The 21,917-nt window shown below is 40.7% G+C and overlaps 2 protein-coding genes across 2 annotated transcripts in view; one reads left to right on the forward strand and one right to left on the reverse strand.

Annotated features, from left to right (window-relative positions):
• trak1a (trafficking protein, kinesin binding 1a) overlaps positions 1-21,917 on the forward strand; it is a 346,028-nt gene that overhangs the window by 112,983 nt on the left and 211,128 nt on the right. The window lies entirely within an intron of this gene.
• On the reverse strand, positions 9,788-16,141 carry ncam3 (neural cell adhesion molecule 3). The gene is made up of 17 exons (XM_085422422.1): positions 15,923-16,141; positions 15,470-15,541; positions 15,116-15,313; positions 14,879-15,013; positions 14,480-14,626; positions 14,227-14,344; positions 13,531-13,685; positions 13,292-13,425; positions 12,974-13,109; positions 12,657-12,824; positions 12,391-12,507; positions 12,140-12,142; positions 11,885-12,012; positions 11,624-11,792; positions 11,245-11,431; positions 11,051-11,155; positions 9,788-10,956 (listed from the first exon to the last, which is right to left on the reverse strand). The coding sequence occupies exons 1-17, from the start codon at positions 15,984-15,986 to the stop codon at positions 10,914-10,916; spliced, it is 2,079 nt and encodes a 692-aa protein (XP_085278548.1). The 5' UTR covers positions 15,987-16,141; the 3' UTR covers positions 9,788-10,913.

Below are 21,917 nucleotides of genomic sequence, written 5' to 3' on the forward strand. Positions count from 1 at the left end.
TTTCTTCGTTGGTCTAACCATGGACTATAATAATGACCAAGTGTTCACAGATAGAGTTGTGACTGGAGTCCAAAGATATGTAAATGAACTAGCTAACAATAGAAAGCATAGAACATGCCTAATTATTAACAAATATAGTTCAACATTTGACATTTGTCGCACCTTTAAGCATTTTTTGTAGGTCCTGTGTTGAACTTGTTATGAGAGGAAATCAGAAAAAGAAAGAACAGTCGACTGTATCTGTCTTGGTGCTAAGGAGAGATTATAGATGTTGCATTAAAGATTCTTTTTACATTTTTAACGCCCCAAATTGGGATTTTTAGCATTCTTTTGCAGGACAAAGAGCAAGCCACACACTGTTGTCCAGGTTTTAAAAAATGCTTGATTTAAATAATCTTAATTAATCTTTAACAAATGCTTTGCAGCTTTGACTTTCAAAGCTGTTGGCGACCAATCACTGAAGGAGGAAAAATGTCACTACAGCATATAGTTTGCCATGGCAGCCCAGTGTATAATGCAGGCAACCCGAATCTGACCTGTGAAAATCTAAACCAAATTACTGTCTTAATACTTTTAGGTAACTGAAGTTATACACAGAAAGTGAAGAAACAATCAACAGATTGTATTGGTCAAAACTAAACATATATTCAGAAGTCATTTAAATACATATATAGCCATTTTAAAAGAGAGCTACAGTGAAAATGTTCATCAGTAATGGATGCGGTAATCTTGATTCCCTCTCTTCCTCTATCTGATGGATGCAGGTGAGGACCATCTCTTTAATTTGGAGCATTTGCATGCAAGACACTTTATTAATCAGCACAAAACATCAAGTATACAAACTCTGTGTTTGAGTCCCAAATAGTGAATTTGTGCCTGTCAGTTTCTTTTTAATAAAACATGAAAAATGAAATATTAAATTGCCTCAAATAAAAGTTTTGGGCAAATTTTGAGCAGGCAATGAAAGAATCGAATCTATATTTGACATTGATTTTAGCAATTTTACAATAGCCCTTTTAAATTTTTATGCCAACATATTTTAGACTAAATAAATAATAACAAAGACTTAATAATAATAACAACAATAATAATACAGATAAATGTTTGGCAGTTAGACTCAGATGGCCTAAATGCTGGTGGTGGAGATGAAGGTGGCTTGAATGGAGCTTGAGTGATGAGTGAGTGGAGACGGGGAGGAGGTGGGTTGCACAAAGGAGTCCGCGAAGGAGAAAGACAGATGCGCAGTGAGATTTTAAGTACGTGACACGAATGTTGATTGGCCGGGAAAAGGCAGAGAGAAGATGACTGGACTAGCCCAGCGATGACACAAGCAGCTTGACAGCGTGGGAAAGTGGATAAATCTTAGATTTATTTGGCAGCATATGGGAGCGAGCAGACATTGAACCTTCCCATAAGCTTCATTTAAGAAAAATAGAACTAGGGTGGGGAAAAACCTTGCATTTTATTCAATATACTGGAAGAAAAAAAAAAAAGATCAGCACTAGGTGGTGAAAAAGACATTTTCTCAGGTTTGCTTCTCTGAAGAGTAAGATATGTATGTTTCACTTGTCGTTTTCTGGTTGTGACGTTCTGCTCAGCAGTCTGCAACTGTTTACAGAACTGGACTTTATCATTTTTATCACTGTTTAAGCATGAAGAAAGGAACCAGAACTGCTGTTTACTCTGTTTATACACACAAATTTGGGACAAAAGAGACTTGGACATCAGTTATTTCCTGAGGAAGTTCACTGCTTACATTTCAAAAGACTAACATAAGCTTTCTGTACCAGGAATGATGAAGTAGAGTCTGCATATTACAGCAGTGTATCTTATACCAAGACATATAATTAGAAAACTTGCTGATATGAAATAAATTGCTGGTCTCACTGTGCAGCATTGATTCATCTCGTTTACTCCCCTGCAGTGAACAAATTGAATAAACAACAAAACATTCAGCAGAATTTCCTCCCTGTAGTCACCCTGTTGTCGGGTAGAAGCCTGAGGAGTGGACATTGCTGTCAAAGACAAAGAGGCTACATTCAGAACCACCGTCCTCTCACTGCAAAAATGCAGAGCTCTGGTTCACCCCCAAATCAGACCGTTTTAGTATATTTGACCTCTCTCTTCTTTTGTTGTTTGTAGCCTACAGCATATTAAACAGTTTTCATATTCATCTCTGTGAACTGACCGACCTCATAAGCGAGTGTGGGAACCTCCACCTGTTGCATACTTTCCAGAGTGGATATGCTCTTCAGCATTACTTCTCTGTGTAGCAGAATGAATACTGTATGCAGTACTTTTGTTTTTAATCCAACTACTAACCAATCATATTAGATGGCTCTGCTATAAATAGTAGCTGCCATCTGAGTGTCCCTGAATCGCTCACCTGTTGTTATCCGCATGCGGCCTTTCGGTCACCTGACTTCCCTGGGTGTTACAGTTAGGAGTTGCGTACATGTTGCGACTTCCTCAGCCTGAATTGGCTGTACTTTTGTTGATTGGTGTTACTCATGTTATCACCTGCGGATTATCTTCCTGAAGCCTCCCATCGCTGCTGGTATGTGTTTATTTTGTGTCATTTATTATTTTACTTGGTGGTAAATAAGTGTGTTTATAGGCAGTGTTGGGAAGGTTACTTTTAAAATGTATTCCACTACAGATTACAGAATACATGCCCTAAAATGTATTTTGTAACATATTCCTTTACGTTACTCAGTGAGAGTAACGTATTCTGATTACTTTGGATTACTTAATATTTTTTCATGCTTTTTACAACTACATGAAAGTACTATTGCTGTGTGATTTATTACTATTACTGAAGGATAATCGCCATACCAATACCAACTAGATTCTTAAATTTTAATATAAAATAAATGAGTAACAGTAAGGTGGACATTAGGTAAGGCTGCACTTTTTGCAGCGATCTCGTATAGAAAACTATTCCGCGTGTATATAAAACAGGTCCGCGGCTCCGAGCGTTAGTACAGGGACAGTTACTCATATTTTGTATTTTAAATACATTCAACAAAAATATAAACGCAACACCTTTGTTACTGCTCCCATTCCCCATGGGATGGACGTAGAGACCTAAAATTCATTCCAGATACACAATATAACCATCCCTCCCAAACAGTGGTCACAAATCAGTCCAAATGTGTGGTAGTGGGCACATCTGCTATATTGAGATAATCCATCCCACCTCACAGGTGTGCCACATCAGGATGCTGATCTGACATCATGAGTAGTGCACAGGTGTACCTCAGACTGCCCACAACAAAAGGCCACCCTGGAATGTGCAGTTTCTTGCGCTATTGGGGGTCTGGGGACCCAGAACCGGTCAGTATCTGGTGTGACCACCATTTGCCTCATGCAGTGCAACACATCGTCGCATGGAGTCTATCAGATTGTCAATTGTGGCCTGTGGAATGTTGGTCCACTCCACTTCAATGGCTGTGCGAGGTTGTTGGATATTCGTGGGAACTGGTACACGCTGTCGTATACGCCGGTCAAGCACATCCCGAACATGCTCAATGGGTGACATGTCCGGTGAGTATGCTGGCCATGCAAGAACTGGGACATTCTCAGCTGCCATCTGCCCTGAACAATGTGAACCATGATTCATCCGTGAAGCGCACACCTCTCCAACGTGCCAGACGCCATCGAATGTGAGCATTTGCCCACTCAAGTCTGTTACGGCGACGAGCTGGAGTCAGGTCAAGACCCCGATGAGGACGACGGGCATGCAGTTGAGCGTCCCTGAGACGGTTTCTGACAGTTTGTGCAGAAATTGTTTGGTTGTGCAAACCAATTGTTCCAGCAGCTGTCTGGGTGGCTGGTCTCAGACGATCTTGGAGGTGAACCTGCTGGATGTGGAGGTCCTGGGCTGGTGTGGTTACACGAGGTCTGCGGTTGTGAGGCCGGTTGGATGTGCTGCCATATTCTCTGAAACGCCTGTGGAGACGGCTTATGGTTGAGAAATGAACATTCAATGCATGGGCGACAGATCTGGTTGACATTCCTGCAGTCAGCATGCCAATTGCACGCTCCCTCATTGCTTGTGGCATCTGTGGCATTTTGCTGTGAGACAAAACTGCACATTCCAGGGTGGCCTTTTGTTGTGGGCAGTATAAGGTACACCTGTGCACTACTCATGATGTCAGATCAGCATCCTGATGTGGCACACCTGTGAGGTGGAATGGATTATCTCAATATAGCAGATGTGCCCACTACCACACATTTGGACTGATTTGTGACCACTGTTTGGGAGGGATGGTTATATTGTGTATCTGGAATGAATTTTAGGTCTCTACGTCCATCCCATGGGGAATGGGAGCAGTAACAAAGGTGTTGCGTTTATATTTTTGTTGAGTGTACGTAACGGTGGTACATGCCGTTACTCTCCCCAACACTGTTTATTGGCTTCTGCAGAAGCCTCATATGGGCTACTTTGTTAACAAATTGAGCGACGCTGTTTGATCGGAAGTGTAGGCCTCAGTGGGTGGCTGATAACTTTTATAGCTTGGGCGCCACTGCTTCTCCGGGCTACACTGACAGAAGTTCTGCTGCTTTACCTTTTCTTTTGGATTTCTTTTTTTGTTTTGTTTTGTTGTTTGTCTGTTCTGTTTGCGTTGTTTGCCGTCTCACTGGAAGTGTTGGGATATGGGAGCCTGTTGATGTGCATGTGAATTGATTGAATTTTTTACTTAGAGCAGTTGGATGTATGACAATTTGGCGTGACACTGTAACCCCCCTAACCCCCCTGGAAATTACGCCCCTGTGAGCAGTTGAAAGTGTAAATGATGACTTTTTGTCAGTGATTGGTTTTTGTTTCCAATGCTGGACAAAACTTGTTATGGTTGTTCCTCCACTCACAGGTGTGGTTTTCAGTGAGAAGCAACAGCAAAACACAAATTAATTTAAAAGGAACAGTAACATGCACTGGTGTTATAAATAAAGTATAAAGGCACTTTCTCCATTTAACCATATATGACAGAGAAAAACTCTTACTGTATACGGCGACATCTCTTGATGCATTTCCAGAAGAACTGATGGCCATGCAGGAATACAATCCACCATCAGAGGGCACCACCTCATCAATCATCAACACATTATCCACCACTCGCACACGGCCTGAAGTTGAACTCTGACAGAGAGAAAAAGACAGAAGGTGTTTTTCTGGTCTGAAATCTGACTAAAGCACAGCTGCTTTCGAAATGAAACACAATCAAACCAACCAAAGACTTGAAGCATGATGGCAGCACTGCTCTCAGCAATCTTGTTGGTAGCCGTGCAGACGTACTCCTCAAAGTTCTTCCTGACAACAGACTGTATAGTCATCTGGCTGCTGTCTGAGTTGAAGTGATGACGGGAGGGGTTAAACTCCACAGGCCTGGAAAAAATGAAGGTAAATTTACTTTCATGGCAAGCATGCATATATGTTAACTAACTAAAAAGAAAAGAATGAACTGTGTGATTAATTAGATAAGTTTATCTGCACGGTGGTTAGCACTGTTGCCGCACAGCAAGAAGGTCCTGAGTTCAATTCCAACATCAGGCCGGGATCTTTCTGTGTGGAGTTTGCATGTTCTCCCCGTGTTTGCGTGGGTTCCCTCTGGGTACTCCGGCTTCCTCCCAAAGACATGCAGCTTGTGGGGATAGGTTAATTGGATAATCCAAATTGCCTCTAGGTGTGAATGTGTGAGTAAATGTGAGTGCGAATGGTTGTCTGTCCCTGTGTGTTGGCCCTGCGACAGACTGGCGACCTGTCCAGGGTGTACCCTGCCTCTCGCCCTATGACAGCTGGGATAGGCTCCAGCACCCCCCGCGACCCCGAAAAGGATGACCGGAAGCGAATGGATGGTGCTTTTCTCTTTCCATTACATGTGGTGTAAATGATATTGAACCACATAATTGTTCTGACATGGTTATACTTGTTTTCCATTTTATGAAAAACAAAAAGTTTACCTGTAGATAGAGAAATAACATAAACATCTGCAGACATTTTTTATTCCATCCTAACCTAACAATTATGAAATTTACCAGAATTGAGTCCTGTTTATTTTGACTTAATTTTTATTTTGGTTGTCATTATATAATACTGTTTTGCCAGCAGCAGATATCAGTGGTTGTTTGTCAAAAAAACATCTCAGAGAAGGGAAAAAAGTGTCTGTTTTAAAGAATGTATTTTTATACAGTGGAGTTTACTGATGGCGACTCAGGAGGTTTTAGTCAAAAGTCAACCCATTTAGATTGTAACAATCTCATTAGTTAAATTTAAATGGAGGAAATTAGTCAAAGAAATGCAGAGTTTGCAAACTGGCACGTAACATCATGTAGCATTACCGTAAGTTGTTTGTTGGAGTATTTTTGGGTCTTATCTCAGCCTCTACTATTGACAGAAGTTCTTTCTTTTGTTTGGCAGCCGCCTTGGGGAGATGATGAAAGGAAAACAGGGGACTTAACAAATAAACACATTTGGTAAACCAATTTTCTTCACCACACTCTCACACGTTGTAAACATATCAGATCTACCCAGATAGATAACAACGTCCGCTGCACACACACACACACACAACAACAGGCCAGCATCTATGGGACTGATAAACTTCTTATTAACAGTGCAGACTTTCGGACTTCCCCAAAGAGATTCTGGCAAACCGTCAGGCGACTCAGGAGGGGAAAGCGGTGCTCTACCTGCACTGTGTACAGTGCAGGTGGAGTGCTGCTGACTTCGACTGAGAAAATTGCCAGGCAGTGGAAGGAATACTTCGAGGACCTCCTCAATCCCACTGGCACGTCTTCCGTGGTGGAAGCAGAATCTGGGGACGAAGGGGATAACCCGCCAATCTCTGGGGGCGAGGTCACTGAGGCAGTTAAACAACTCCTTGGTGGCAGAGCCCCTGGGGTGGACGGGGTCCACCCCGAGTTCCTGAAGGCTCTGGATGTTGTAGGGCTGTCTTGGTTGACACACCTCTACAATGTTGCGTGGAGATCAGGGGCAGTACCCCTGAAGTGGTGGGAATGAGAATCAGCACCTCCAAATCTGAGGCTATGGTCCTCAGCTGGAAAAGGGGGGAGTACCCACTGCGGGTCGGGGATGAGTTCCTGCCCCAAAGTGGAGGAGTTTAAGTATCTCAGGGTCTTGTTCCCGAGTGACGGGAGAAAGGAGCCGGAGATTGACAGATGGATTGGTGCAGCGGACGCAGCGATGCGGACGCTGTACTGGTCTGTTGTGGTGAGGAGAGAGCTGAGTGTAAAAGTGAAGCTCTCAATTTACTGGTGAATCTACGTCCCTACCCTCACCTATGGCCACGAGCTGTGGGTAGTGACCGAAAGAACGAGATCGCGAATACAAGCGGCAGAAATGAGCTTCCTCCGAAGGGTGGCTGGCCTCTCCCTTAGAGATAGGGTGAGAAGTTCGGCCATTTGGAAGGGGCTGGGAGTAGAGCCGCTGCTCCTCCACATCGAAAGGAGCCAGTTGAGGTGGTTCGGGCATCTGACAAGGATGCCTCCTGGGCACCTCCTGGGTGAGGTTTTCCGGGCATGTCCCACCGGGAGGAGGCCCTGGGGCAGACCCAGGACATGCTGGAGAGATTATATCTCTCGGCTGGCCTGGAAACGTCTTGGTGTTCCCCCGGACAAGCTGGAGGAGGTGGCTGGGGAGAGGGAGGTCTGGGCTTCTCTGCTTGGGCTGCTGCCCCCGCGCGCGACCCGGCCCTGGATAAGTGGAAGAAAATGGATGGATGAATGGACAGTTCTACTATATAAAGGATAAAATATATGTTAATTGTTCCTGAAAGTAAGAAATTATTGTGCTCAATCAGCCAAAACACAATCTATAAAAAAGTTACATAAATAAGATAGCTTTAAAAAAATGCTCAAAAGAAAATAGTTAAATTATTTAGATATAAATGAAATAAAGTAAAACAAAGGAGCTAAAAAAACCAAACACCCCCCCCCCCCCCCCCCCCGCCCACAGAAATCGAATCATAAGACATTAAAATGGTAACTTCAATGTTCAGTGTAAATTGCTGAAGAATAAAGTCAATGTATACAGTCTTCCATTTCAGCCTGTTGTTAATGTGGATGCTCAGGCATCTATACTGCTCCATATCAACATCCTGGCCCGAGATAGACAGGTCAAGGTCAAGTGGCTTTATTGTCATTCCAACCATGTGCAGTGGTACAGTACACAGTGAAATGAGACAACCTTCCTCCAAGACCCTGGTGCTACATATGACATATAACACACAATCAACGCAGGACTACATAAAGTGCAATGTGCAAAAAATGCAAAAACAAAACCAAGACAGAACAGAACGTTACAGACACAAGACAGTGCAGACACAACTGCAATAGAAATGACTGAGCATTGTGCAAAAAGTAACTTGGTGTATGAAGGTGTGCTGTCTGTGTGTGTATGAAATTGTGCAGATAAGTGCTTGGTAGTGACGTGTATGAGGGTGTGTGTGTGTGTGTCAGTCCAGTCACTGAGTGTTCAGGAGTCTAACAGCCTGGGGGAAGAAACTGTTTGTCAGTCTGACAGTGAGGGCCCGAATGCTCCGGTACCTCTTGTCAGAAGGCAGCCGGGCGAATAGTGTCCGTGAGGGTTTCTCCAAAATGCCTGTGGCTTTGCGGATGTAGCTGGTGCGATAAGTGTCTGTGATGGAGGAAAGAGAGGCTCCAGTGATGTTCTCATCTGTTCTCACTATCTGTTGTAGGGTGTTGCGATCCGATACAGTGCAGTTATCATCAGACCAGACAGTGATGCAGCTGCTCAGGACGCTCTCAATAGTCCCTCTGTAAAAGTAGGAGTTTTCAGTGCTTTTTCACTTTCAGAAGCAGAAGCTTTCACTGAGTTAGTGCAGAGCTGTACTGACAGTTTGAGGTGTATGAGGTGAACAGGAATAGAGACAGCATAGCCGCTCACCACTATATAAAACAAAGCACTGTGGCCTGCCTGTCAGGTGGTGTGTAATCTTAGACATGATGGGCCATTCTCACATTGTACAGAAAAAACTGCCATCAGTCATAACTGTGGTCAATCTCATTTTATATTACACGAAAGAAGAAATTCAGATTAGCAGCCACATCATACTCATGCTGATCACACTCACTATTACACAGCACTGCATCTGCAGACAGACTTTTTTCTTTGTTTTCTAGTCCTGATGTTTTCTTCAGAAGTCAACAGATGTTTACGTGACTGGAGTTTATCACATCCTAAACATCCAAACATGAAGAAAGCAACTGAGACTACAGTTTAACTCTGTTTATACACAGCTGGATTTCGAGAAAGATAAAAAGTTGGTATCAAAAAAGTTGCTTGGATATCAAAATACCAACATTAGCTCAGCATACCACGACTGAACAATAAGGTTTTTAATGCTGTAGTCATGTGAGTTATAGTACATAGTACATCTTGCTTACTTGAAGGATTTAAGTCAGAAATCCATTCAGCACAACTGGAGTCAATACTTGGTTGATCTGGAATTAAAAACTGCTAAATAAGTGTTGTGTTCAGTGACTGTAGAAGCTTTTGGCTTCACTTTTGTAAAGTGGGAGGAAGCAGAGACATGTCATCATTCTTTTTATACATTTACATTAAATTTGAACATGGCGCTCAGTGAGCTGTGGAAGCACAGTCATTTCCATGCAGGGCTTTTTTTTAATGGAACATATTATATTCTTAAACTCTCTAAATATAGTAGCCAGGTGTTATATGTAACTGTGATAGGCTTAGTCAATAAAGAAAAAACAGGTTTTCTCAGTGTTCATAGTTTTACTGTATGAGATAATTACACCAGGAAAAAGGGAAAAACATTCATTTGGTGAGTAAAAGAGACATACAGCTGCTTTCCAAGTCAAAGTTTTTTATAAAACACAAAGAGAAAGAAGTAACATGTATTTACAAGAATGTACAGTGAAAAACATAATATAAAAACAAACATGCATCGCCTTCAAAAATTCGAAGATACTTCAAATAAATTGTCGTTTGAACAGCTTGCGTCCTGTAATCATTAATTTGGTCATAAATACAAAAATGAGTTACATCAATCAGTTTTGTGTCTAGCAACCATATCATACATGTCGGCTATTATTACAGGTACTTTAAAGAGGGATCTCATTTTAAGGTCCCCTAAGTGGTCAGTGACACTAGCAGAGCTTCAAAACTTTTCCTAAAAAAGTGCTTGAGAACAAAACTGGCTAAAAAGTCCAATTATGTTTTTCATTTTTACAACATTTCTCATTTAGTCACGGTACGGCTTTTAAACCCAATAAATACCAACACAAATTAGCATACTTTAAATTAAGGTTGGTTATGTGTAGGTTTAGTATATATTGCCCTTTAAATAGTCCACATGGTAAAGTTGTCATATTTGGTGTTACATTAATAGGATATTTTGTCATAGACATAAGTTAGTAGAGCTGCCACAGTGCAGTAATAATAAAAAGTTAGTAACAAAAACCAAAATGAACTAGGTCCTCACGCCTGTGTAACATTCAAATGTGAAAGGCAAACCTTTGTTGTGTCTTTATGATTTTTTTTCATAAATCAAGTGTAAAGTTAGAAAGTAACAACAATGGCTTTAGCCTGTAAACCACAGACATGAGGATTACCCTGTAAAAGCAGACAAAGTAACAAAAAAACTTCTGCTAATCTCCTGTCTGCAGTCACGTATCAACCAGGTCAGCTAGAAGCTTGAGGAGAGGACGGTGCTGTCACGAGAGGCTGCACAAAGAATCGCTGTCCACTGACTGAAACCGTTCAGAGGTTTGGGTCAGGCCAAAGTCAGCCAGTCCCCTACGGAGTGTTAAAGTGTTTGCCCTTTCCCATGGCACCTATCATTACTTCACTTCTTCTTCTGTTCTTTGTAAAGTACATGAAATCTTCCCGTCTTTGTTTTCTTGTCTCATGCATTAATGCTGGGCAGGTCTCTATCAGGTTGGGTTTTCCTGCGAGACGAAAAGAAGTAGTCGGTGAGATTCTCAACGCATGTTTATGACATATCTGTGTAGATTTACAGTGTGTGGGAGAAAATGAACGTACTCATTCTTGGTGAGTGGGGCCTTGTCACATTTCCCTTCCTTGAGTGGGACCCCCACCTGTTGCATACTGCTTTTCAGAGTGGACATGCCCTTCAGCTTTACTTCTCTGCAGACAAAACACATAAATATATGAGTTATGATCATGGAAATATATGATATAAGCTTCATCTCCTCCAGGTTATTCCAAACACTTACCCCTTTTCACCTCCTTCTTCCAGCTTTTTGATTCCTGGAACTTTCTGCCCAAAGAGCTTCACGGCAATGCACATGAGCAGGCCGCAGTGGTTTCTGTAGCAGCAGGTGGCATCGACAGCAATGAATACCACCAGAAAGATGATCATGACGATGCCAACCACAGCGCCTTTGGTCATGCCGCTCTTGGCTGGTGGGAGAGAGGAAAAAGTCTCAATGCGCAAACAGAAAACATTAAACATCTTTATTCTGACAAGAAAATTCTATTATTCAGGTAGATCTGCTGTGATTTTGTATGAGTGTCAGTTTTTCAATGTATAAATTACACTCTAAGAATAACTTCTAGCTCCGTATATGCTGCAGATCTCAAGAGGCCACATACCAGACTGTTCTGCGATGGTGAAGTTGAATGTGGCAGGTATGGAGGAACCGTTGGCATTGACTGCTGAGACTTCCAGCTGATAGTTTGAGCCAAAAGCCAAGTCTTTGAGGGAAACAGAGTCAGCATCAGGTGGCATCTGCAGTTCCTTCCACTCAGCCTCTTCTTTATCCTGGTTAAAGACAGCAGAGCAACCAAAGGACTTAATCAAGGGAAATGGGTTGATGGAGACAAACACAAAGACAGGCTCATGCTGTCTCTTACCTGTCTGTATCGAACATTAAACTGCAACACAGGGCTGCCACCATCTACCGTGTGTTTAAGAGGGACAGAGAAGGTGTTGCTCTCTATTTTCATCTCATCAGAGGATAGAACTGGACTGTCAGGTTCACCTGTGGGAACGACGCAAGAAAAACACGAAGAATTCATAACAATATTTAAAACCTGATCACTGCATTTGACTGATTTACTTAAACTAGCATGTCAGGTTAGTTTAGCAAAAAACTGTGAGAACTTTACCTTCTGAGGATGGATGACGGTGGATTACATCATGTGATGAACAGCGCGAGTGAATATCAGGAGACGGAAGAAGATGACATGGAAAAGAAAAAGTAATGATGGCAGATAAGGATGTAGTACCACAAAAACATCAGCAAGCATCCTGCACAGTGTGAACCAGTAATTCATTCACTCCTATTTAAATTTATGGAATGAATTAGAGATATAATGTATGCTTTATATAATATGTTGGTAATGTGTGAAGAACTTACGTATTCCCTGTGTGTGGACATTGTGTGTCTCAGAGAACTTTCCACGTCCCACTGCATTCAGTGCAGAGAGACGTACTGTGTACGAAGTGTACGGCTTGAGGTTGATAACAAGAGGATCTACAAAAAACACACAAACAGCATCAGATACTGCACATATTCAAGTCCTACTACTCATTCACACATTCATAAAACTTTTACTTGTGAGCAGGTGAAAGTGTAAATGATGACTGATGCATATACACGGCTGGAAAGAGGAGGTGTTTCACCTGTAGCCGGGACGGTGTTCTCCTTCCACTGCTCTGTGGGTTTTTCTTTCCACTGCAGGACAAAACTTGTGATGGGTGTTCCTCCACTCACAGGTGTGGTTTTCAGTGAGAAGTGGACTGAAGCTGGACCCGCAGAGACTGACAGGTAGAGAGGTGGACCGGGCTGAGCTGAAGTTAGGGTGTAAAATGAAAAAAATGAAAAAGGGAACAGCAAAACACAAATTAATATAAAAGAAACAGAACATGCACTGGTGTTATAAATAAAGTATAAAGGCACTTTCTCCATTTAACCATATATGACAGAGAAAAACTCTTACTGTATACGGCGACATCTCTTGATGCATTTCCAGAAGAACTGATGGCCATGCAGGAATACAATCCACCATCAGAGGGCACCACCTCATCAATCATCAACACATTATCCACCACTCGCACGCGGCCTGAAGTTGAACTCTGACAGAGAGAAAAAGACAGAAGGTAAAAACATTTTAAAAAACATTACATATATTTAACCATATAACATTATGGGCTCTATCAAATTTTTCAATTCAGGATTAGTGCTTACATATAGGTCCTTGAATTCAGCTACACAATTTGCTGTTTGAATCTAAGTATTTATGTTTATACAGTCTTACCAGTGTTTGTCCATTTTGCTTGTTGAGCCAGTGTAATTCAGGGTGGGGATGGCCAGTCACATTACAGGACACAGATACAGCCTCACCCACCAACACACGCTGCTGCTCTGCTGAGACAAACACCTCGGGGGCCTCTGAAATGAAACACATCAATGATCGTGACACAAACTGCTGAAACAAGATTTAAAAAGAGTTTTTCTAGCACAGCTGTTTTTAAAGTGAAACACAATCAAACCAACCAAAGACATGAAGCATGATGGTAGCGCTGCTCTCAGCAATCTTGTTGGTGGCCGTGCAGACGTACTCCCCAAAGTCCTCCCTCACAACAGACTGTATAGTCAGCTGGCTGCTGTCTGAGTTGAAGTGATGACGGGAGGGGTTAAACTGAACAGGCCTGGAAAAAATGAAATAAATAGAAAATTGCTTATTTTTTTCATGTTAATATGCTATGCAATATGAGATAGTGAGACTGTTTAGATATCAGGAATGGAGAAAACGAGGCCAGGAGAGGGAGGCAGAGATAAAGCTGGAAATCAAGGAACACACACACACAGCCCCCTTAGACACGTGCACTCTGCTCCACCCGCTGATGCACAGTGTAGATGTCACGCTACATTAGTGACGGAGAGCGTCAGGGGGACTAGTCCAAACATCAACACAACGTGACCCAGTTTCTTTGCTGATTGTACATTTTCCCTCAGCTATGGTGGTAATTAAAACCAATAAAAACAACAACAACAACATTATTTACATTTTGTGACAAGCATGCATATATGTGAATTAAATAAAAAGGAAAGGATGAACTGTGTGAAAAATCTGACAAGTTTAACCTTAGAGGTTTTGTGATGCCGTTAGAGAGAGGGATGTAACGTGCTCAGATCGTGTTCAGCCCATACATTTGATTTTTATTATTAAATCATAAAATGTGGTCTTACATGGTCCAGGTGATGTTGGGTTGTGGCAGACCGTCCACCAAACACAACAAAGAGACGTTAGTTTCAGGTCCAGCCAACACTTTCTTCACCTCTTCTCTCAGTCTCACAGTCGGGGGAGCTGCAGGAGAGGGTTGAGTTTCAGTACATTTTCAGGTGGGTTTTTTTTGTTTGTTAATCTCATTCTAAAACTCAATGAGGAAGTGATGATAATAATTCAGCCTCATGAATGTGTTGGTGCAAAACAGTCACTTACCATTGACAACAACAGAAACAGAGAGTTCCATAAAGATTGACGGCCTCCCTCTGATCTGAGCTCTGCACACGTATGTCCCAGCATCCTCTCTCTTCACCTTTTCAATACGGAGCGTGTTATCAGACTGCTTACGCATATGCCCTCCCACTGAAGCAAGAGAAGAAAGGCAGAAAAAATTAACTAAAAACTATTTTGATGCAGAAATATTGATTAGAGCAGCTTTGGCTATGATAGTCATACACTAACTTTTGCTTATTACGACTCTAAAGTTTACAGGAGAGTTTGCTTGGGAAACTGAATGTTCACAAAAGGTTCACAAAACGCTCTTTTTAAATCACAAAGCAAGCCTTCATATTGCAGGGTAGCATCAGGTCCTATGTTCCCATTTTTTGCTCTTACCATTAGAGATTTCTTGCTGGTTCTTAAACCACTGAACATCCACCTGTGGCTGTCCAGTCACCAGGCAGGGTACCAGCCCATCTGTACCCTCCAGAAACTCATGGTAGGTCTTAGTGCTTCCAAAGGATGGCCCATCTGACAGAAGAGGAAAAGATTAAGGATAAAGCAACAAGTCCTAGCATACATTTTACTGAGTTTAAAGTTTAAATGGAAAAAGTGCCGCCAGCTGTTACGTACCATAAACAAACAGCTGTATCTGAGCATCATCTTTATGTCCGCTGTCAAAATCGCAGTGGCAGGTGTACCTGCCAGCATCTTGCATTGTAGCCTTCTTAATTACCAATTTGGAGGAGGCCTCGTCCAACTTATTCACAATCTCTTCATCATCTATCTCCTCCCCATCCTTTTGCCAGGTTATGTCTCCCTCTGCTCCAGCTGAGAGGAGAGACAAGAAGGTCAAAAAGAAAAAGAGAGGGGAAAAAAATATAATTTGTAGCCTTATTTTAATACCTTCACAAGAGTATAAAGCTGGATTGCAAAATATGTTCATGCTGAATCGTTTCAATTAGATAAGAAATATAAACGACTCACCTTTACACAACAGCAAGATCTCATCTCCAACTTTAATATCTAGTTTAGTGGAAATGATGCTCATTTTAGCATCTGGAGGAGAAGACAGGAGAGGAGATTGGTTTTAGTCTGGGATGTTTTTCCTCTCTTTGGAAGAAGAAAAACACAGAGCAACATCTCATCCAAAGCAAACACAGTAACACTGTTGTTCCTAAATCACCTATCAGGACTTTTTAGTTCATTGTTAAACATTTAACAGACAGCAGTTGAATGACATGCACAACACATCTCCCCCCAGTAAATCCAGTTTAAACACTCCAATGCTCTGTGGATGTGTCTCTCAATAAAGCATAGTTTTCTTGAATAATTTCATCCTTACACTTCACAGTTTTCATAGACCACAGTCTCAGTTTTCCCACTCTGACAACTCTGCATTTCCACTTCAAAATCATTAAAAACATCAGCAGATCTTACCTATGCTGTCCATCAGCTGCAGGAGCAGCAAGGCCAATGTCAGGATGCGAATTGGTTGGTTCATCTTGCTCACCTGTCTGCAGATTACCGATCTTTCAAACGACAACTGTGCTGTCAGCAAATCAAATCAAATTCAGAAAAATCAGCTAGTCAAAAAATAAATCTGTCTGAGTATGAAACTGACAGGCAAACACCTGTATCCTATCCACCGAGCACCACTCTGAGAGAAACAGGGTCTATGTCAGTGGTTATATAGGGGCACAAGGGCAAAAGAGATGAGAGGAAATGAGGAGGAGGAGGCGGGGAACAGACTTCTGGTCTCTCATCCCTCCTAAAACTCCAGCAGAGTCACTTTGGGTCATTCAGGAAGAAAACTGGGATGTGGTGAGTGAATGACGTCATTGCTCCTCTCATCTTTTCCTTAATCTCTCTCTTTTTGTTTTGCTCAAAATGGTCCCCCACGTTCTATTATCTTTATCTCTTTTGTTCATTTTTTTCACCGCATTCTGCTTTGCTCCCCTCCAGTTTCTCGGCCAGTTCAATTCAATTCGGCACGCTCTATCAGCGCATAGGTCACGTGAGCAGTTGAAAATGTGTGACACAGAAAAGCTCAATCTAATAGGTAATCCATGAATGTGCATCAAGAATGGGAAAAATTGCAATTATAGTAGATTTGCTTGTTTATATGTTTGTAAGTTCATTTCATGTGACTGCCTACACTGTAAGAACAAGTCCTAATATAAAAGTATTTTACTGTGTATTTTGCAGTTTTGTTCTGTTCTTCTAGAATATCATTAAATTTACATCAATAGTCTGTGATTTCACATTTCAAATGTAAATTAATGTAAAATCACTGTAATGTAATAAAACATAATGTCCTTGTTTTTTAAATGTATTTGTCTGTACATATGCATATTTAGATTGTTAAAATACATTCACAGATGTATCATGATTGCACAAATATTTGTCCGTTATGTGAAGGATTGAACTGTTAAATTCAAATGTAATGCTATGGAAAAATATATAACATGATTCCTATAAACTTTGTTTACATCAAATAATAATTGTTATTGCTATATAGGGCGATCGTGGCTCAAGAGTTGGCAGTTCGCCTTGTAATCGGAAGGTTGCCGGTTCGAGCTGTCAGTCTGTCCCCAGGCATGCAATCCACTATTATTTAAGTTAACTGTATATTTCTGTACATTTAAGTATTATTATTCATATTGCCACATTCATTGACTTTGTTTATAGGTAATTTCATTGCTTGATCACATTAAAATGTTCCTAATTTAATGTTTAAAAGCACTTGAAAAAGGCAAAATCCCATGTAAAATTAGGGCAACCAACTGTATTGTCATTACTGAAAATAACCGTATTTTTATGGGAAAGTTATTTTCTGTTATTTCATGGTATTATTTTGGCGCCCCAGCTGCCAGAATATTACTGTTTTTCTAGGATTTCTTTTTAACAGTGTATGTTTGCCAGTATTGTTGGGTTGGCCTGTTTTAATTCATATTTATCTTCTTTTCTATCTTTTCATTTGCACTTTTTATAACACTGCAAAACAACATTTTTCTTCAGAATAAACAATGTGCACAAATTAGGTACGGTATTTACATTGCATATATCGCTAAATATACCTCTACATCACATCAGTGTGTGTATGTGCATGCTCTGTCCTTCAGTTTGCATTGTGTAAGGACACAATTGTTATCTCATTTTATGGGAATATTTGTATTATTCTCATTACCAAGGAGGCATTAGGTTCTTTAAAATCTGCAGTTAAAAAGTTACATTTGCTAAAGTTCACGTTCCCCCTCTCTCGCTCCCTCTCTCTCACCTTCTCCACCCTGTTCCCTCCTTGTCCCTTCAGGCTGCCGGATGAAAGTGAGGGGAGGCAGCCCTCAAGGGAAAGAAGAGATGGAGAAAGATATTTTTATCATTCCATCGTTTGTTCCTCTCATTTAAAGAGGGTCACATTCTTCTCAAGAAAGCGCACCAGACTGCACATACAGCATGGCAACGCTCGCATTCACAGACATTTTACATCCTGCAGGAAGCTGAGATCAACAAACCACAGTGATGCCCATTCTGCTGCAAAGAAAACAATTTCTTAACTTTGCAAAACAGCTCGTATTCTGGGATCGCCTTTGGTAGTGTTAATTGTTGGCTACATTTGATCACAGACCTTGAAAAAAAAGGCTTTTGTTTGAGATGTGAAAGCGACGTCAAATCAAAGGAGCGAAGTGTATACAGTGACGAGGTGACATAAATGTTGTGTTTTCACGGGAGAATGTTTTTTTTCTCTTGTCACTCTCAAAATGAGACATGCCACTGAGCAAGCGTGTGCTACTCACATCAGATTAAAGCAAGAATAAACAATCAGCAGTAATCAATGAAAAGCAAAATGATGTAGGTGCTTTTTTTGTACTACGTGCTCTGTGAATCTATCATGGTCTGTTAAGTTACTGCTGAATCAGTGATTCTGTTCTTAACAACTTCTGATATATCAAAATATAAATGCAGTGCCTTTCATGAGAACTGATTAATGTTGTTGAGGATTATCTTTAAATCTTATCAGGGTTTAAAATTGTGCATTGTTAAAGGTGTGCAAAGAGTCCTGGCTCCCCACTGAAGCATTTTTAGACCATTTTTTAATGCAGTTAAGTTTCAATAAGGCTTGCTTTAAGTGTTCTAACCATCTTTGTGCCTGTGCCCATTTTTAATGTGTTAATTTATTTTGATGTCAGCAAGAATTAGATATGATCTTTGGGATCCAGCATCTATAGTGGGTGGATTTAACTATCTATTGCTAACCAAAGTCGGTACAACATTAGTTCATAACTTAGTCCAAATTGGTCACTCTTGGTTTCAAAAAAACAACACGATTGTTTACATCACCATAAATGTGCTAAATTCAAGTGTTGGTCTGCCACATAATCCCATATACTACATGGTTGCCATGTATATGGGACAAAATAGCAAAGACTGTTTGGGCCACACTGTTTGTTTGAGCTGCTCAGTCAGGGAAACCCATGCCTTGAAACTCTTGGTGTACAGTGTTTGCGCTGATGTTCATGTCAGAGGAGCTTGGAGCTCTGCAGTTATTGAGGCAGTGGAGCGCTGCTGACTTTTATGCGCTATGTATCTCAGTGCTCAGAGACTCACTCTGTAACTTCACATTATCTGCCACTTTGTGCCTGAGATTATTGCAGTGGTGGATCCTATTGCAGTACTGTGCTGAACTACAGTGAGCTCTTTAGAACGATCCACTATTTCACAAATGTTTGTTCAGGTCCACTGCACGACTAGGTGCTTGATTTCATACACCTGTGGAAATGCGACTGAAAATACTTGGATTCAAAAACTGAGAGACCGTGTCGTCCAATACTTTTGTCCACCGAGTGTCGTGGAATCCACTATGACAAAATCAAACACAGTAACTAGCAATAGGGAACACTTTACATCCCTTTTGATCATAACCATAAAGATCGTAATGATGATCAGTGTTATGAACTTAAACGTGTAAAAGTGTACACACATGCACGCATACAGTTTATGCCACTGTGTTTCATCTATGTGATGTTAGTCAAGTCTTGTTCCTTTGGGTCCTATCACTTCCACTGGCCAACTGCCAGCCTGCCTCTCCTTCTTTCCCTTTGATAGCCTATCAGTGTCTCCACACCAACGTCCAGCCAGCCAGTCAAAGGTTGGAGAGCCCAAAGGGGACACCTATCAGGTTGATTATCAGGAGGTGTTATTATGGCTCATTAGAACAGAGTGCGCTCATAACGAGGGCGTTTAACGACGGTGGTCACACACACACAGATCTTGTTGGCATCATATTTATTTGAGTCTTTTTTTTTTTTTTTTGCTTGATTACTAGCAAAATTTATAAAACTGACAAAAGTCTTGCTTTAATTCATGGTGCTGCTAACAATTTATTAGTTCAGGCCCAAGGCGCTATGAAGGCAAAATCCAAAATAACCACACATCTAAGTGGTCACACAAAGATCATGAGGAGTAATGATGTGATTAGCACTGTTGCCTTATAGCTAGTAGGTTATTGGTTAGAACCACGACTGGAGGCCTGCATACTCTCTGGGTACTAGGGTTTCCTCCCATAGTCCAAAGACATGCATGTTAGAGTAATTAGTGAGGCTAAAGCTTAACGTGTATTAATGCACTGTCAGCTAAAAATGAAACTGTAAGTAGTAAGCATAAGTAAATGTGAGTATGAATTTTGAGAGTACCGGTCGCAGCAGATGGCCGCCCCTCCCTGAGCCTGGTTCTGCCGGAGGTTTCTTCCTGTTAAAAGGGAGTTTTTCCTTCCCACTGTTGCCAAAGTGCTTGCTCATAGGGGGTCATATGATTGTTGGGTTTTTCTCTGTATCTATGAAGCGCCTTGAGGCGACTTATGTTGGGATTTGGCGCTATATAAATAAAATTGAATTGAATTGAATTGAATTACTTGCAAAGACGACATTAGTTTACATACCTCCCTAAATATCACATTGTTTTTATTTTGTTTTTTTTCTAAAGGAAAGTTTCAATATAACAGCTTTAAATACATAAACATATATGTTACCTGAACAGAGAGACTGACTAATCAGTAAATAGTGAACATATATATGTTTGTCTCATTTTTTTTTTTCATTTGTTGGTCTCAGCAGCATTTTTTGGGGCTATCTAGTGGCCATAAACTGTTACACATTACATTATCCAAGAGCTTTATTTCTTGCCTGTGAGTTATACATTAACCCAAGACAGTATTTTTTAATATTAACTCTAACTGTTGACATCTAAGAATTTTTGCAACCCCTCTTTTTGATCTTGTGGCAAATAAACAAATAAACTTAGAACAACAGGTGATTTTGTCAAAAACTCAAAATTGTACTTATATTAATAACTCTCTGTTTAACAAGACCAAGAAGGACTTGGCAGAATGTGTAAAATTTATTTCCATTTGGAACATTTTGCAGAGATTAGTGGGAAACAAACAGATTTAACATCCGGTAACACAGCGTTCCCAGATAAAAACTCTATCGTACTTTCTATGTGCCATTTATTTACCCAAGACAACATTCTTCGATGAAGACACACCATCCACAAACACACAAATATACACACACACACACACACACACACACACACACACACACACAGCATGGTAACGGTGTCCACGTCCTCTGTTTTGTCCTTGTAGCCAATAAATAAACTAATTGAGAACAATTGTTCCAGCTGTTGGTGCCAAAACCTCAACATTACGCTTATATTTATAACTACATATATTTATAGCCAAACTGTCTCAGACATACATGCAAATTCACAAGCAAATGCTCAAAAACAGACTAAATCCAGTTAATATACTCAAACAAAATATACTAAAACTAAGTAAAGCTGTGTACCATATTGTCGATGGTGGAATCCATTTGTTTTGTTTTGGGGGGTTTTCTAACATCAAGGGGAGAAGTATATTGAAATTGATTAAATTATTATACTTTATACTAATTATTATACTTTATACTAACTATTATACTTTAGGACTATTGAAAAGAATGCAAGCCAGATTTTGGAAGTTGTTTAGATTCATTTATCTCTTATCTGAAATTCAGTAAATATTCCAATAATGACAGTATGATCATCTTTAACAAAACATTTAAGACTTTATTAAACAATATTCCTTTTGTATAATCTGCTTTTTCAGGTTCCAGAGTATCAGCAACCAGGTGGTGCCAAGCATAGCACGATAGCTAAAACATCTAACAAAAAAAGCACCTTTGGTTGAGCTGAACAAATCAAATTTTATAATGGCTTATGATTTGTTTTTCTTATGTACATAACAGAAGCCTAATTTGTCTTCCAAATCTAGAAGGACGCATCCATCCTTAAACCCAACCACAAAAAAATGAAATAAAATTCTAAAAAGTGTAAAAGAAAAACTGATTCCAGGATGTGAACTGTCTTTGGCTTTGGGGTCACGCAATGGGCCAAC

This window comes from Rhamphochromis longiceps, linkage group LG11 (assembly GCF_057381845.1).
Source record: "Rhamphochromis longiceps isolate RC_006_pf linkage group LG11, R_longiceps_female_GT1.1, whole genome shotgun sequence".
NCBI lineage: Eukaryota > Metazoa > Chordata > Actinopteri > Cichliformes > Cichlidae > Rhamphochromis > Rhamphochromis longiceps.